The sequence below is a fragment of the Paramormyrops kingsleyae genome, chromosome 19 (genome assembly GCF_048594095.1).
Source record: "Paramormyrops kingsleyae isolate MSU_618 chromosome 19, PKINGS_0.4, whole genome shotgun sequence".
NCBI lineage: Eukaryota > Metazoa > Chordata > Actinopteri > Osteoglossiformes > Mormyridae > Paramormyrops > Paramormyrops kingsleyae.
The window spans coordinates 3,476,217-3,494,898 of record NC_132815.1 but is presented as its reverse complement, the minus strand read 5'-3'; the positions used below and the strand labels follow the sequence as shown (position 1 = coordinate 3,494,898).

At 44.4% G+C, this 18,682-nt stretch overlaps 1 protein-coding gene across 2 annotated transcripts in view; it reads left to right on the top strand.

Moving 5' to 3' along the window:
* Window positions 1–7,979, top strand: part of epha7 (eph receptor A7) — a 62,045-nt gene extending 54,066 nt beyond the window's left edge. For both annotated transcript variants that reach the window (XM_023810188.2, XM_023810187.2), the window contains exons 11-17: window positions 443–628; window positions 1,187–1,248; window positions 1,450–1,659; window positions 1,934–2,083; window positions 3,144–3,337; window positions 3,952–4,107; window positions 4,601–7,979. In XM_023810188.2, coding sequence (XP_023665956.1) covers window positions 443–628; window positions 1,187–1,248; window positions 1,450–1,659; window positions 1,934–2,083; window positions 3,144–3,337; window positions 3,952–4,107; window positions 4,601–4,715 — 1,073 coding nt within the window. In that variant the 3' untranslated portion in view covers window positions 4,716–7,979. The remainder of the gene's footprint in view (window positions 1–442; window positions 629–1,186; window positions 1,249–1,449; window positions 1,660–1,933; window positions 2,084–3,143; window positions 3,338–3,951; window positions 4,108–4,600) is intronic.
* The last annotated feature ends 10,703 nt before the right edge of the window (window positions 7,980–18,682 follow it).

Sequence of the window (18,682 nt, the reverse complement as noted above, 5' to 3'; positions counted from 1 at the left end):
GGATGATTCAATGCAGTGGGTTGGCCCCCCATCCTGGGTTATTCCTTGCCTTGCGCCAGTAGCTTCCGGGATTGGCTCCCCCCCCCCACAACCTTGAAAAAGATAAACGGTTACAGAAAATGGATGGATGGATGGATGGATGTTCCAGTGGTTCTGTCACATAGAGGGTGGGGCTTTCAGTTGATATGTTCTGAAAGAAAAAAAGCTGTCTGGTAAATGCCTGTTGTATAATCATGGGTAGTGAAAGAGCTTGTCGTTGTATCTATAAACTGGAAGGGAAGCCTACTGAGGTGGGCTCCCCTCTATGTGAGCCCGTTAGCCACTCACCAGCCCTGTATCCTCTTACGGATCACAGCTGAAACATCATGCTAGACAGCGTGCTATTTGTTCGCGGCGGAGCAGTGGCTCTGCTCTGGGTCACCGAGGACGCTGTTTCTTCCAGGCGAGTTCGGAGAGGTCTGCAGCGGCCGGCTGAAGCTGCCGGGAAAGCGCGATACGGCCGTGGCCATTAAGACCTTGAAAGTGGGCTACACTGAGAAGCAGAGGCGGGACTTCCTGTGCGAGGCCAGCATCATGGGCCAGTTTGACCATCCCAACGTAGTGCACCTGGAGGGCGTCGTGACCCGCGGTGAGCATCCACCTCCCCCGCCGGGAAATAACAAAGACGCCATCGATCTCCACAGGACCCCTAGCCGAGAGCCCAAAGGTCTCCCTCCTAATTTTTTCCCCTCCCTCTTCTTCGCTTATTTACGACCACGGCGCAAAGCTCACATGCATCAGGGCCTCGGGAAACGCAGCAGCCATCTGAGGTCACGCACCCGCAGGGGGCAAAGTGGAAACTTTGGTCTGATTTTTAAAACTTGGATTAGAAAAGGGTAAAACATGAAAGAGCCTCAGTGCAGCTTTTTTCTATAATCGTTTGTGTTAAGAGCTCATTGTTTCTCAGCGCCACAGGAAATACGGGGGACTGCATGCATGGTAGCTTAACAGCATTATGTTTGCGCTTTTCTGGCACCGTGGTGCAGGTTACACGCGTGTGCACATGCATGTGGCAGACAGACATGCGACGCAGGGAAATGATGCAACATTCCGACAAACATAAAAATCTGCCTTATGAATATTTATGTGCCGTTTCATAAAATCTGTCGTCTCTCTCTCTCTCTCTCTCTCTCTCTCTTTTTCCCAGGAAAACCCGTGATGATTGTGATTGAATATATGGAGAATGGTTCATTAGATGCATTTCTTAGGGTGAGTGTCTCTTTCTTTCTTCCCTTTCTTTGTGTGAGTGATTCTGTGAATAATATCGTTGGACTGGAGCGTGTCGCCTCGCTGAAGGACATGTTTCTTGGCCACACGTGGCGGGGAACGTGGCGGCCGATTCGGCCAAGCTCCCCCTCAGTTCCCCCCGATGACGTCAACCTGCCTGAACTGTCGTGCCCCACCCCACAGAAACACGACGGCCAGTTCACGGTCATCCAGCTGGTGGGCATGCTGAGGGGCATCGCCGCTGGCATGCGCTACCTCTCCGACATGGGATACGTGCATCGCGATCTGGCTGCACGCAACATCCTCGTCAACAGTAATCTTGTATGCAAAGTATCTGACTTCGGACTGTCGAGAGTGATCGACGATGATCCTGAAGCCGTATACACGACTACGGTGAGCGAGACACATCCAGACAAAGTATTTCAGCTGCCACTAATAAAAGTACAGCTACGGGATTTCATGCTAAATGGACCTTTAGTTCTATACACACCTGAACCCAGTCGATGCAATTTCAATTAGTACTTCTGTTTCTTATTTAAAACTGATTATTGTGTTTTTAATATTTTAAGTCTTTCTTATTATAGAAATCTAGTTATTTTAAGGGACGAATCCGGATATAATGAATTTGAGAGTTACTTCAGCAACTGACCTGAATTTTACTGAACAGGGTGGAAAAATACCAGTCCGGTGGACAGCGACAGAAGCTATCCAGTACCGCAAATTCACATCCGCTAGTGATGTCTGGAGTTATGGGATTGTCATGTGGGAAGTCATGTCCTATGGGGAGAGACCTTACTGGGACATGTCCAATCAGGATGTGAGTAGCTGATTTGTGTTTTTTTGTTTTGCTTTTTGTTTTGGTTTTGGTTTGGTACAAAAACATATGAAAGTCATATGAAAGGATTTTAATAATTTAGGGAACTGTTGCTCTGGGAATAAATAATTATTCGGTTAAATTATAGTTTTAAAGCAGTGAGTTATGAAAAAGTTGACCAAATTTATCTTCACTTCAGCTTGAAATTTTCACTCAGTCAAATATATCCTGACACAGTAGTAGGAGCTGTTTTTTGTTTTGGCAAAATTGGAACAGATGAACATGACAAAGCTGTTCATCATGTTGATAATAAAAGTGGAATTTCACCGGCGGAATGGCAAGCTGGGAGGGAAACCAGCTTAGTGCATCTGCACATTATTATACTGGCACACACACACGCATACAGATGGGCGTACATAGACTCAGATTTATGATTAGTGCCTCAGCGAGACACACTTACGTGATTGCATGTGCCAAATGCAAAAAAACTCGAGGCCACGTGACCTCAGCAGCGTGCAGAACATGTTCTACTTCTTGACAGGCGTCAAAGTCGGACATTTTTTCGCCCTCTGTGATGGTGGGCAGTCATTTGCCTTTGGGGATGCGGGAAAGGAAATATTTACACTTCCTGAATAGTTGTGTTTTGGCTGCCCCCCCTCACAGCGACGCGTATTTGCTGTTGCTTGACAGGAATATCCGATGAGCTCGTAGTGAGAGAAGGAGGTGCTCTGTAATCCGCGGGATGCTGGAGGAATTACTAACATCTCCTGTGCAATACCAACCCTCCTTAGAACCTCCTTCCAATAAGAAAATTCATGAGATTTGAATTTTTTTGTGTGTATATTACCAAGGGTCCCTACACTGTGATAAAAACCTGTTATTTTGACATTGTGGGGACCATTTTATATAAAAATCTTTGACTGCAATCAAAATACTAAAAGGGCAATAGTCGAACTGCGAACCTGCTTTAGGGGTGGCGAGGTGGGGGGGATGAAAAGAAGGGCTAAAGAGAGCCGGGGGTGATTTATACTGACTGGTGCTCCTTCGCCTCCCGGCCCCCCAGGTAATAAAGGCAATTGAGGAAGGCTATCGCCTGCCTGCCCCCATGGACTGCCCCCCAGGGCTTCACCAGCTGATGCTGGACTGCTGGCAGAAAGACCGAAACGAGCGGCCCAAGTTTGACCAGATAGTGGGCATCCTGGATAAAATGATCCGGAACCCCAACACGCTAAAAACCCCTGTGGGAACCTGCACAAGGTAAGGGCTGTTCCGGCACAGGAACACCTCGCTGTAACCTCACGCCGGAGAGCGGGGGCCCACAACCGCTCCTGTACTTTTGTCCACGGCAGCTGCTCATCATTTATGCATCTTTATACATATTTAAACATCTTCCACAGTTTTATAGTCAATTTCTAGGCTTAAAAATCAATCTATATAATGAGTTCCCATGACTTCAAAGTTCTGGAGGAACTCGGGACTCTACTGTGACATCCATCAGATGAAATCTGTTGGAGTGGATCACAGTACAATGCGTGCGAGAGATTTCGGGCCTCATCCGAAAGCCGCGTGGTTGCTCTAGCAGTTAACACAAAAACAAGGCAGCGTCGATAAAACTGTGCCTTATCACAAATGCATGTATAAGACAGAAAATGCTGTATTATTTTTTGCATTACATTTGGTTCAGCTAGGTATTGGCATTGTGATTGTTGAGTTGCACCATTGTTTCGCACACATTGACAGTGTGACTAACCTTTTAAATAGACAGACTAACTTGCAATTTTTTTATTGTGAGCTCAATTTGATTTAGCACGGACATTTTTCCTGGTCATATCTTTCACGGCAATGACATTCACCCCCCCCCTGTCTTCCAGACCGATTAGTCCCCTTTTAGATCAGAGCACACCAGACTTCACCACTTTCCGCTCGGTGGGGGATTGGCTGGAGGCCATCAAGATGGAGAGATACAAAGACAGCTTCACAGCGGCTGGCTACAGCTCGCTGGAGTCCGTAGCGAGGATGAGTATCGAGTAAGAAAGCCGGCCGAGTCCCCGCCCTCTCCGCCATGCAGAGGTCGGGCTCTTGGTAACAACAGCAGACATTCCGCTAATTAGTGCTAATTAGCGGCTCCCCTTTGATTCGACAAAGGTGCTATTTAAGCATCATATCGAAATGTCATGTCAGAGGTTTTGTTGATGCAATTTACTGTGTCAAACCATTGCAATAGTTGTTTAGTCTGACAATTAATTTCAGTAGTTTAAATTCAGTCACTAAAAAAAAAAAAAAAAAACAAAAACAAACAAAGACAAAAAAACAACTTTTCCCACGGGAGTTCAGCATAGCTGTCTGTTACCTCATATTGCATAACTATAGCTACTAGTAGTGAATTTAATAAGTATTTGCTACTGGTTTTATTTCCCTTCCTTTTTTCATGTAATGAAAATGCCCCTGGCTGTAACTCCTCGTTGCTTTGGCTCTCCATGGTCCAGTGCCGTGATTTATGGCTGTTTCTGTCTCTGCTAGGGATGTGATGAGCTTGGGAATCACCTTAGTGGGCCATCAAAAGAAGATCATGAGCAGCATACAGACTATGCGGGCACAGATGCTGCACCTCCACGGCACCGGGGTCCAGGTGTGACATAGACCCCCCCTCCCCCCATCCAGAACAATGCCTGGGTCTACCTGCGGACAGTCATCCAAAACATGTCATTTCCTGTCACTCTTGGATTTGCGGAATAACACGGTCATGTCTCACGGCTGTCGACGAGAAGGGTATAACTTTCTGTCGGTTACGGCCTGAGAAGATACTACCTGGACGCTTCATTTTTTTCAGAGCTCTGAAGAACTCTTCCTTGTATTTCAGAAAAGAGGCAGAGCAATGGAAATGATTTTATGGCTTTTACATTGTTCATTTATTAACTTTGTAATTTTTATTTTTTCTGGTTGCCACCAGTATGGATTTCACTAAAACCTTATTTTTTCCCTCCATGAAGAAACTCTAGTTTTCCCTACAGTGGTGATTTCACTGCTATATTCATTTTCGTTTTCTTCGTATTTCCACCACGGTTAAATGGTATGAAACCATAATCTCTTGTCTTTTTTCCTTCTTCCCCTTGAGTCTTTTTTTTTTGTTTCCTCTTAATTTGGAACTGACGACAGGGTAAAGTCTACCATCCAATACGGATCCGGGCTAAACGTGGCGCTTGAGCAGCCTAGTGATGTAGGTACTATGGGCGGTGTGTAGGGATGCCCCCCACCCCCCTCCCGCGGGGGGGCACATGACGTGCAGCTTGGTGCTGCTGCCCCGGTTTCACTTAAGGGTGATATTTTTGCACCACAGTTCAGCTGTGTTAGGAATAAAGTTCACAGAGCCGTTTCCTGCTTTATGGAAGTGTTTTATAGTGGGTTTATTTGATGGTCATAGTTTTGATGAAATCATCTTTTTTTTTTTTTTAATGTTCACGTGCCAAGAGCAAAACAATGATTAAACCTAACGACTGAAAAAAAAAAAATGAAAACATGCCGAAAATGACAAATTTGATTTATGAATATCAAACATAGAGATTAAGACATTCGTAAAACTTCATTTACTACTTATATTTATTTTGTCTACAGGATATTTTACATCCTGAATTTTAATAAATGATAAGGATCCTCAGATAGCACTATGGAAAGATTGTACTAAGGCAAATAGGGGTGATTCAATCTAACGCAAAGGCTTTAGAGATGGTGATACCCTTAAAAAAAGCAAGGTGAACAGTAAATAAAGCAGTCATACGTTTTGTTATTTCCTTCATGACATTTTTCCATTCTGTCTCAGTTCTGATACGTGGAAAATGTTGTGTAGGTTTTGTCGGAAGCTGTAACGCCTTAAATGGTCTTTTTTCGGTATCACTATAAGTAAACTCTTTGCGGTTGAATGTGCCTGATGTCTTACTTTGACGGACTGATACGACAGTATGCTGGGTTTCTCCTCTGTTATTGTGGTATCCTTCCTAGAACTTGAATAAAATAATAAAAATAAATATGTACTTTCATCTAGAGGTTGTAGTGATAAACATTGTTTGTATACTAGCGGGTCACTCGACCAAACAGAGCAATAATATCTCCAGATAAAATATGTCATCTTTGAAATGTCAAGGTTCTAGGTTCTAGGTTTTATAGAAACGTTGCTGGTGTTTGGGTGAAAAGTCTCAGCCACTGATGAGAGAGAGAATGCACGATGACCTTTCTCAAGCAGCGGACCGCCTGGAGAGATACTTTTGATTGTTTATTTAAGTGTATCTGCTCAATCTACCCAGGCATTTGCATTTTACAACATACATAAATATTTTAAGCCCACCCCCCCACCACCACCCGAACTTATGCATAACAGGGCAACATGAAAAACAGACTCTGCAACCAGGTGTTCACCGACAATCCATTGGCGCTGCCATCCTCTGGTTTCCTGCAACCAATGAATGTGTTACCGTGTTGAACCCTCTTCAGCTCTTTTTTTTTTTTCTTTGCTTTGCTCTTCATTATTAAAAAAGGTCTTTCCAGTTGGAGTGGTTTAAGGGGGTTATGATGAAGTGAGACATTCCTCTCCAATTGCGGAAGACACCAACACTGTTGAGGCAGTGGTGCATTGTTACGTCTGTTGTATGGGACTGAGACTGTCATCTAACAGTCTCGATGTCGAACAGCTCAGAATAGAGAGGTAGTCTGCCCTGAAGTAATCCAACTGACTACCTCATAAATCTATCGTGGTTTCATGCTAACAAATATCTGCTTCCCGAGTCGACCTCCAGAATCTCCGAAAATGTCTTAGCGTGAGGTGCCTCCCATCCGCTTTGTATCGGCGCGTTAGACCGTCGCTGGCTTTGAGGTAGCTGAAGCCAGCGTGTTTGTTTGTATTCGCCCCGTGTGACGATGAGCTCCGAATGTGACCCGTGGCCGGGCATAATCTCTGAACCACAGCAGCCCGCGCACGCTGCGTGTGGCGCCGCCGACCCACCGGCCAGCTGGGTGCCTGCGTGCCGCCATGCTCTGGAACGTGGAGCCGGCTGTAGATCCTCTCCTTCTGTCCTTGCCTTAAACCTTACCATCTGGTGCTCTGCCAGCCTTCTAAATTGAATACCAGCATAAACACCCCGGTCAGCACAAACGTTACGGACGAGGTGCTGCAGCCAGTCGTCTCCATCCCTCTGCACGCCTCAAAAAGGGATGGATCCTTAAACAGGCCCGGGCGGGACGCCAACTGCCCTCCAGGGTTTGGGTTTTGACAGAAGGTAGAGACAGGCCACAAAAAATAAGGTGAACTCTCCCCCCCCTCCCCCCCCCAAGACAAGTAAAACTACTAAAAATGAGAGATGTGGACATCCCCTTACAATAGTGGCTGGTGATTCCAAAGAGTAAAGCACTGTTGATTGTGTGAGAAAGATCCTTGCGATCAGAGAAATACTTTGTATATGTTCCATTGTAAAACTTGTACATTTTATTTATATTGTCTGTTTTTTACACACATTACTCTGTAGTGAGCTCTGAATACATTGAAAATGCACTATATTTTTCTATCTCACTTGCAGAAGATTATATCACCCCACTGATTTCAGTTGTACATAATTTCTCATTTAGGACCAAAGATGGCTTATAGGTTTTCCATTCAAATATGTATTTCAGTTCATTGTCTCATTTAGTTTATGTACAGTAATATGAATTGTCAATTTATTATTTATTTTTACTGTGACGAGAGTATTGAGATATTCACTGGTCAAAAGTATTTTTCCCCAACAGCTGAACTGTAAAATCCTTTACCTAGACAATTTCGTGTTACATAGACATTTTTTTTCTTTTTTGCTTTGTAATCTTTGTAATAGACTGTACATATATTTTTGAAAATATAATACAAACTCTACAGAAACATTGTTTTTTCACTGGAGTCTGTCACTCAAATAATGCTATAAATGTATGATTTGGGAAGTGGTGACGATGCCTTTCGCTTCTCATTGGACTCTTGTGAGCTGCATTTTTGCCGATTTGAATCATTATAGTCTAATTCTGGTAAACAGGTTTGCTTGCTGGTAAATCACTCAATAGCATGTCACTAAAATAGCAGAGTTATTCTGGAAAAAAAGAGTCATACATACTTCAGTTGTGTGTGGACTGAGAAAATAAGAGGGACAGGATGGGTGTCATTAAAAAGACATTATCAGATATTATCAACTTAAATGTATCTAATTAAGTTACATCATCTGGGAATTAAACAAAAAACTTGGGTAGATTTAATGGATTTATAGAGGCTATAACTCTCCAGATATTCTAATATTTATGTTATTAATCTCAACAGTCTCATTCCAGTGCCAATAAAATTAAATGAGAATAATAATAATATATATGACACTAAAATGGCGGCCTGTCTGAGCTCCGCAGTGGGACTAAGTAGCATCCCACGTCTAGAATGAAACAGTTTGCTTGTCACCTTCTCTTTTAATCCGAGGTGATTGAGGTTCCACAAAGAGCTTATCGCAGGTGGGAAGAAGGCAACACATGGGGGATTAGGAGGAAAAGCAGCTGTAGTAGGTGGCACGGGGACAGGATGTCAGAGAAGGAGAGAGGTGACCCTTTTCTAACGGGTCCTCATGTCGCCGGCACTTCCGTTCATGCAGAAATGGAACAGGGAGGAAGCCGTCGGGCTGCGGCGCCGTTCGACGTGAGGAAAGGTGTCCTAAAAATACGGCAGTGGACACAATAATGGGTACGGACCTGGACTGACCTGTACAGCCAAAACCGTCCTGTGGATTTGCTCATAAGTAAGTAATTGAATGCATCATCATAATCATTATTATTATTATTATTATTGCCCACAACATAAAATATGTATATATATAATAAATTCATAATATAATTGTTAGTTTGCAGTGTAACCATATGTGAAATTATGTATTCACATTGTCACAGGGTATTTTGTGTTACATATTTCAATAATCACAAGTTTTTTTCCTGCTGCACTATATATATATATATATATATATATACATTAGAATACACAAAATTATATATGACCATATGCCCCCCACACTCAGGGAAAAGGGAGGCAGTGTTTAAAAATATCTCCAATTAGAGCACTTTGTTCATAATCACACTCCAATAGCGCAGTTCTACTCACTGGAGCAAGTTAAGACCAGCTGCTTCTAACATGTACTTGCTTACGTTTCCCAGGCTGCGCTGGCGACAGAGAAGATCAGGAGAGGTGATTATGTAGTAATCGTATAGTAATCCTGTGCGGGATTCCCCTCTCATTATCCTAACCTCTGCATCTTAAAAAAAGGAAGAGAAAAAACAGAATGACCAATGATTTGTAGCCTTTTGAGGAAGCAATGCAGACTAGCGGAATAAAAAGAGTCCTACGGCATAGCTGTCAGAATCAAAACATCACAGTGCGTCTTTATGTTTAGGTGAGTTTGTAATCACATCCTGTTACACTTACGGTACTATACAGGGCAACCAAGTGTGGGTCTCAGGTAAATAGCAGAGTCTGTAACTTGTGAGATTCAATTTGTATCAATTTATGCAGGATATAATTAATAAGAAGAGGAAGAGGAAGCAGGACAATAATAATGATCTACACCAATCCGATAAAGCCTTGTTATTTCCAAAAATACGGCTGCAGTTCTCAGCCCTGAAAAAGCACTATGGAGTGTGGGAGCTTGCGGAGCTCATCGCGCCGGTCTGGACTAAATCAAAGGCAGGCGTAGGAAAGTAAACATTTGTGTTACGCGCCGTGTGTCACCACCGATTCCAAGAGTAATGACAGAGGCCTGTGTGTGAGTGTGTGTGTGCGCGTGTGTGTGTGCGCGTGTAGTGTACCCGAGCCTGTGCGATCGGCACACCGAGAAGATGTAGGACTTCATGGAAGAAAAGCCGAAGAGCACGTCGCAGGGTAATGCCTGTGGATGCCGGTATTAATAGACACGCCTACAATGTCAGCAGCATTACTGCAGGTGGCAGAGAACACTGGTCATAATATCCCCTCTCGTTTCATGCATTTGTCAAAAAAGGCAGCTTGAAAACATCTGCTTTCTGTCTATGTTAGGCACACGCTCTATAAACGTCCAAAGCAGATGTGTTAATGCGCTGCCTCTGTCAAGTATGCGTGTGCCCCCAGATTCCCACTTATACCTGTTTCTCTCACTATTTATTACATTATTCTTGAATCAAATATATGCAAAGATTTATATTTAAATCCAGCAGTTAAATACAATGTTTGCAGGGGTAAAAATTAATTTTATTCATCCATAAAAAAAATCCATGCAGTAAAACACAGCTGATGACAAAGATTATAAATGTCGAAGGTATGCGTTTTATGTGCAAAATAAATTTGTAGACTTCAGATTTATATTCTTTGCTTAATGGATTTCAATAAAAGGTTTTCAGTAACTCCAAACTGCCTTAGAAAAGGACTGTTCATAGTTTTCAAAGGTGATGTCATGTTTCTGGATAGTGAACAAATGAATAGCTGAGGGAACTGCTATTGGTTTACAATTTTAGAGATTCTGCCAGCTCAGTGAAAATATGGAAAGTTTTTTTTTTCTTTTTTTGTTCCAATTATTTCTGGTTTAGCAAACATGTTTTAAATAAGAATCATTGGTTTATCTCGGAAAAGGGGAAATAACCTTTTTAACAGAATAACTGAGCTCGTTTGCACGAGGGAAATTCATAAATAATGAAGGCTCACATTTGTCGCTCAAATCTATATTGACACCTTGTGCAATATTTCATTTTTCCTTCTTCGACTTCTTCATTTAAAAAAATCTCTTTTTGATGAAAGGCACACAGGACCTAAGTCAGATGTTTGATGTCTGAATTATTAAAGCTTAGCCGCTCAGTTGGTTGTGGGGCGGCTGCGTCGAGCGCTGCAGCATACGGATCGAAAAACCGCCGAGAAGCCTTGCTGGAATGTTCCAGCATCGCGCAGAAACGCCGTCCAGCTCCCAAAATCCATTTCGCAGGGAACTTCCTGCCTCTCAGTTTGGCGAATAATCTGCAAGTCGGCATGAAGAGGTGAGAAGGGTTAGAAACGTCATGGTTTTCAGCCTACAGGGTGACAAGATGGCGCCCAGGAGAGTCCTGTGATCGGGCCCCGGACGTCACGCTCTCTGCGCGGAGAAATCGCCTTACACCGTACAGATTAGTGGTCTTGCTGATAATGAGAAAGCACCCAGACAGGAAGTTCACCTATATAAAGGAGTGGGGGGGGGGGGCGGGGGGGGTGAAGTCAGACACGCGGGGAACGCACATCATTACGGAACCACTAGCTGTGGATTTACATTGAGGAAGCTCTGACTTGGGAACTATTTCCCCACATTACATTATACATGAGCTGCAATGGCCACTGAACAGCCGTCCCCAGTCGACTTATCAGGGCCAGTTTCCACACATACATGTGGTCCATGTGATAAGACTATAAATGGGGAGGAATTTCCATATCCCACCTGCCAGTCACATGTGTGTGGGCTGTATGTCACGTAGTACATGTCACACAAGATCACAGTCTGCAGCGGCCTCCCCTATTTTGTACTATTTCAACATATATCATCTTTATCATACTTGACACTTTTGGATATTGGCTTAGTTTTTATTGTCTTAGAGTGACATTGAGCCATTTTATGACCAAAGTACTGCTGCCTTCCGACATTAAGCGTCAAGGTGGCTGTAAAGCATCTGTCCTCCTCTGCAGGGTCCCCTCCCCCGGACAGGTGATCATTTTCACAGCCTGGAAAATGTCTCTTCGGGGGACGCTGATGGTTTTTCGGCGAAGACACACTGTGGTGAGCTGAATCTCGGCCTCCCTGCCCCCAGAGAACAAGCGATGGGTCGGTGTAACGGGAGCCCAGCCAAATACCGCGGCAAATTGTCCATGTGCCGCACTGCTAATGAAGCGCCCACAGGCTACCTGCCGCTGCAAATGGCCGCCATCATCCACGCTTATACAGACATCGGTAATCGCGGCGTTATTTCACAGACGATGGGCTGTGATCCTCCAATAGAAAACAGAAATGGGGAAAACAAAGGGAGTTAACAGCAAGCCGTTGTCATGTTCTCTTGTCAGCTCTTGTCGCAGGTTCTCGATTTGGGCTACACCTTTAAGGAATGTTGCCAAGCTCACGCCCGGCTGAGCTGCAGCGTTGCACGCTCGACCTTACGATAAGCGGGCGTGCACGTTTCCGCCTCCAGGCATCTGCATTCCTGCTCTTTAACTGTAACACAATCCCGTGTTTAAATAGCAGAAAACCAGTCACTGTGCACATGTGGGCCTTTGAAAACCGGTGTAACAAAATTGAATTTTGGTTATTGATATAATTCACCAGCACCTACTGGGTCAGGTCAGGTTTATATAAGAATTTATATCAAGCCCTTTTCCTCATTCGAACACGGATACTAAACTGAGATTAGTGCGCATGAAATACCCAGAAGGTGTTTCTGGGAATGAAAATGCACTGTGCTTTCAACTTTGAGCTTGTGAGGATATGTTAAACTCTGAATTAAAGTTTTGAAGACAACATGAATAATGAGCTGCAGGCTGTCTCTTGGCCAATCCATTGTATTTTTCCAGTTCCTATAAGTTTGAATATTGACTAGAATATCAATATCTACACACACGAAGCCATTAACTCAGCGATATGTATCAGTGTATCATTTCTCTACACCAGCATACTGGTATTTTCTGAGACCTGATGTTGTAACATGAAACACTGTATGGATAGCAGTACTTTGATGAAAAAGTTTTGGTGTGAAGTATGATGGTTGTGTGGGTAGCATTATTGATGCACACATCCTGGGTTAGGGCTTTGAATCCTGGTGCTGCATGTATCGAGTTTGCATGTTCTCCCCAGGGCCCCTGGGAGTTTTGCTTGCACAAAAACTTTCTGAGGGCAGAAGGAAAAATAATCAGATTGTTGAGGAGGTGGGACTCCTCAACAATCAGGACCCACCAATCAGATGTCCTCAACTTGCTTGGACCCACCTCCTCTGCACTCTGAATGGTAATATCTCTGAACCAATCAAGGGAAAACCCTTCTGCCCTCAGAACAATTTTATGTAATTCCCACTATCCTCCCCATGTCGCAGGGGTTCGTTCAGGGTTTCCCTCTGCAGTCAAATAACAGTTGTAATTGGGCAAATTTGTGCTCCCAAATTTGTGAGGCTCCACCCCCTCCCACCGCCTAGCCACCCCCTCCCACCGCCTAGCCACACCCTTGACCTGGAAGGGTGATTGAAAAAATGATGGATGGAAATGCTTTTCAGCTCTTTTTTTTTTCCAAAGTCACCTCTAAAAGATATAGTAAATTTTGATTTGTTTGTCTCAGATTTGGTTTTGCAGTTTAGTATAGCATTTTGTAAGAGCATTTACAGCTATGGAACAAGAACAATCCCCACTTGGAGAGCAAGGCAATCAAACAGTAGGTGACTTTCGATATGGATTGAACATTATTTGCTGATTTAATTAGAATGTTTTCATTTCGCAAAGAAGGTCCAGTGAGAAGAAAAAACAGCATTTTGGGAAACCTGAGATACAAACAGATGTCCAAAACAGCTTGTCTGCTTACAAGATGACTCACTTCCAGAGAAAATGGGAGAAAATGACACAAAACATTAAATCCTGTCCAGACCTGCCCCTGCAATGTACTGAAGGCTGGAGTATTTAAGGCTGAGTGGGTTGCCAGGGCGCTGAAGGTGTGAGCGGAGAGCAGGCTTGAAGTATGTCAGAGACGCCTTAAGCCCCTGACCACAGGTGGGTTTGGAGCTGGGGGAGGTTTGGGAATGAGAGGATGCAGTACAGTGTGCATGAGGAGGAAATATGTGCAGGCCTCACGACGCTATTATCTGCGGCTCTCGCCACTGACGTGGGGCATTCTTCATGAAAATGAACAGCTGGAAGGCCGGGGAGGCTTGGGGGGGGGCAGGCGTCCGCACAAACACGCCACGCACCCCGGTACCTGATTTATCCAGCGCTACATAAAAGCAGACGAATCCCGCTCTTTCTGGTAGGCATTTTGAGCTCTTCAGCTCAGTCATTTTATTCCAAATTGTTCCAGCGTAGCACTAAACACTGTTACAAAATGTCATGTCTCCTGATTTCAGTGGAAGTCCCCCCTTCATTGATTACCTGGGATAATATGATTATGTTTTATGAACCTATCGACTCCCTAAATTAAAAGCCAAGGCAGACAGCGGCCACCATGAAAAACACGTTAAATTAAATTGCAGTTCGGTGAGCCAGAATCATTGCGGCGTTCTTGTACTGACGACGGATTAATTGGCCTCTTACCAAACGCGTGACTCCAGAGAAGCTGGCGATTCTGACCTCTCCTGGCGTCAGCGAGACCCACGTCTGCAGAAGCTCCCGCCCGCCGAAATAAACGAGGTACCCGCGGGCGGGGGTGCGCAGGGGGGCACACCTGGCGAGTCCCCGCGGCTCTGGAGCTGATGAATTAGGGGCGCTGCACCCGGGACCGCTGCCACCAGACGGGATGAGCGAATGCCGGCCCAGAGCCCACCCTGCGAGGACGCCTCTAATGGAGCCGTATCGATTTCGGCACAGCGCTCCGCTGATGGATCTCTAATGGCAGCGTCGCTGCATTATGGGAACAAAAAAAGGAAACGAAAAGTCCCAGGAGGGATGGAAAACGAAACACAGCGTTCTGATAATTCAGACGGCAGGTTCGCTATGTGCTTCCGTCTGTTATGGCTCTGGTGATTTTCCTATGAGCAAATTAGCAGGGACGCCTGGCGACTCGGGTTTTATCCGGTCATGGTGTTGCGAGAGCTTTCGCTCTTCCCCTAGTGAGCGATCGATTGTTGTAGTGCATTGTTTTATGCGAATCGCTGCTGTCGCACCGGCGTCTCTGCCTTCGAGGAAGCAGCACAGCCACCGTGATGTATGGGGGCACGTGTTCCCTCTCAACCTTGAGGTGTATTCACAGCTAACTGGGTTAGCTAACCATGACCTTCAGAGTATTACATGGCGGTAAGGAGCTAGGTCTCTACCGCAGGTCAGGCTAAATCTTCCACTGGGGGACATTCATCATGGTCTTAAAAGAAAGGCAGGAATGGGCAGAAGCTGACCAGACACAGGGCACGGCAGGCGCTACGCGGCATGGCGATCCTGGCATGGCACAGCCCCCCCACCGAAGGCTGCTCGGTTCTGCTGAGCTTACGCTTGTTAGGGGGTGGGACTGTAACTGAAAATCCCAACGGGGGTGGCTCGCTATTGGGCCCAAGGGAAAGACACTAAACTGGATCGTCTGAAAATAAGGCCGCGTGAAAAGGCAAAGCATGATCCAGTGTCCCGAGCTGTCTGCCTCGAAGGGTTAACTACGTAAACCAAGAATGCTAACTGTACAGTGAAATAGCAAAAGACTTAACATCTAATGCATCTCATTTCTCTTAAATGTGCCTTTTAATGCCTCCTAACATTCCTGTTTAATTCTATTCAATGCAGATATGCCCAAGATTTATGCACGTTTTAGTCGGTGCTCTGAGGCTCGAAGTGACAGTTTATGCTTAATATGATTTAAATGTTTGTTCTATTTCTTTGCCGATTTTGTTCTATATATAAATATATGAATGAATTAATTTCCCATTTTCGAACGTGACCATGATTAGTTTTGTGAATATATGTAGCTGCCAAGAAAAGCTGATTATTAAATTAGTCTCCGGAATTAATTCATCGTGTAATTGTTTACTAGATATGTAGCCGTCTTCGTAAGCGCCTGCTTTATTTTAACGACTAATGCAGCTGTCAGCTGTAGGCCACATCTGTTGATAAACCGTGTGTGTGTGTGTGTGTGTGTGTGTGTGTGTGTGTGCGTGTGTGTGTGTGAATGAGTGATCCACAAAAAGATTACATGACTCTGTATGTGTGTGTGTGTGTGTGTGTGTGTGTGGGCAGAGAGTACAAGATGCATTTTAGCCATCAAAATGAATCCAGTTGTCTTATAAAATATCTTTATCCATCAGTTAACATGACCGGAAGCTCTGTACTGAGAGGAATTTGAATAAAGGGAATAGACTTTTAATTTCAAGCTGTTTCATACTATTTGGACTGGAGTCTGGGTTAGAATGGGAGCACTGGTTAATGACAATTTTCACGGCGACACTTCAGATCTGTAAGATGAATTGATATGTATTATAAAGTGAAAAAGATTATAGGCATGAAATATTAACACGATGCCCAACAATGAAGGCGTGAGCACAGCTCTATGACCAGCCGTTATTGGCCTGGATAATCAGCATTAAAGCTGTAAATATTACACCTGTCTAAGAGTCCCATCAGCGAGGGCCTGTCCTACAGTCACAGAATGCTGAAGGAGAAGCAGCTCCTCCCCAGCTATGAACAAATACTCAGCACTCCGCATAATACCCCAATATTAATATTAAATCATTATGCAGTTCATAGCGGCTCTTGAAATATAGCTAACAGCTTTCCAGAACATGGAGATCGCTCTGGAAGTTGTCAGGTATGTTTACACAAAGGGTCATCTTAAAAAATGTATGGACCAAAGTCTGGTTGCTCACTTTAGTGGATGTAAACGATTTTTTTTTTTCTCCCAACCCTTTTAATTTAACAGACTTTTAACAGACTTAAACTGTTTAAAACAGGTTTTAAATTGTGGCTTGAGAGTTTCAAACATTTGTTTATAAAGAGTCGACAGCCAACACGGCTTATAAGTCAGCTTACATCATTAGGGTAGAGCAATTTGTTTGCTATGAAGCGTCTGAGGGCCTTATAGAAGATGATCGGACATATTAGCACAACGTGACATAGATCGTACCCTCCGTGTGGGAAAGGAAGGCGGTCTGGCGTGATTTATGTGTGACACTAATGTAAAAGGTAAACACTCTGCGCTGCTCCTCAGTGGCATTTCGCATGAAGTGGAGCAGGTCGCGAGTAGCTCTGTCATATACATCATCAGGCAAGAGGCAATTTGTGTAACTGATGAGTGGGTTTTGTAATGGCAAGAAGTTTCTCATGATATTATCGCGGGAGCTTAATGTTATCGGTGGAGTGAAGAGAGCACACATTTACACAGACTATTGTCACATATTAATAACAAACAGCCTGGAAATTCCTAAATGAACCATAAAGAGTGGAGCAAACAAATGAAACAGTGGAGGGAGAAATGAGGGAGCTGCTCTTCCTACACCTCGTCTTTTTCAAAAAGTAGTTTAAACTGCAGAAAGGCTCTGTGATTTATTTGCTAAAAATGGTGCCTCAGAAAAAATAAGCATTTCTCGAGACGGGATTCTGCCTTCGCTGGCACCACATTCTCCACTCAGAATCTAATTTGTTTGTCCGCCTCGATGGCGTCGATGTGCGCGAAAGGATGCTCCCCTCTTAGCTGATTTCTAGGTCATTTTCTTCATGGATCATTAAAATATGCATAGGGAGGCGGTACCCTTTCGGTTTTTGTTGTTTTGCGAACAGTGCAAACTCCACAACTGGAATAATATCCCTCCTTGTATGTTACGAAGGCTTGACAGCTCTGTGACATATGGTCCAGACAAATTGCATCATGCTGAAATACATCTCTGAAATTTGCATGCAGTCGGTATTCCCCAGCACTCATATGCCCTACCTGTGTTAATTGGTTTATGGTGCCGAAGGAATCGATAGAAACTCCAGAAAGCAAATTGATTATCAATGGAATGTTTCCTGGCTTCACGAGCGCATCCTCTGATGTGAAGTGACCCCCCTCCCCCCCCCACCACCATGTTCCTGACTCAAGCAGCAAATCATTGGGCGTGACGCTCCAGACGGAAGACACCGGTGACCTTTTGTCAAGTTCCACGAGGGAGATCACAGTGGCCGCGGGAGTGAGATCAATTGGCTCCCGCGTGTCACTTCAGCTGATGCCTCCGTCCCAATGCGGGTCGTCCTGTGCGGCCAGACAGACACTGTGGACGGTTCCAGCGCTTCCACTCTGATGCCCTCATTCTTCCTGATCTGTATCCCATGGCTGCTTTTGATTTGTGATGCGTTACCATTGCACCTCATGCGTTCCGCATTTCCACAGGACAGAAGCACGCACAAACTGAGTATTGTAGCACAGTACCAAACTGGAGAACCATGCAGTGGGCCTCAAGATCTTAGAACCGGCTGGGTCACATAGCAATGGGTCTGTAGCAATGAAATGCATATAGACAATTAAGCCCCAAATTCACAGTACTTCTTTGTAAGGACACCCTTCAAATCTAGAATGCATTATATCTTGTTGTGCAAAGGCACCCACAGGAATCATGTTTACATTTTCATTTTCAGTCATTGTAGAATGTTTTTGCTGCTTCCAGTTCAAAGGCTTAATTGCTAACCGATGAATTGCCACTGATCAGCTGTGGTGTTCATTGGTTAAACGCAGGTGTTGGCAGCAGGCGTTCCTTGTGTGGGCTGCGCTGCTCGGGTGTTTGTCGGACAAGTTGCTGGACGTTGTGTTCAATCGGCCTCCACAAAGTCCCCTTGAGTTTTACAGGGGTTGCTGATATCTAACATTTTCCAATATGTGACATCTACAGCATTTCCAAAAGCTCTAAAGGAATGTTAAAATGTTACAGCGCAAAGTGCAG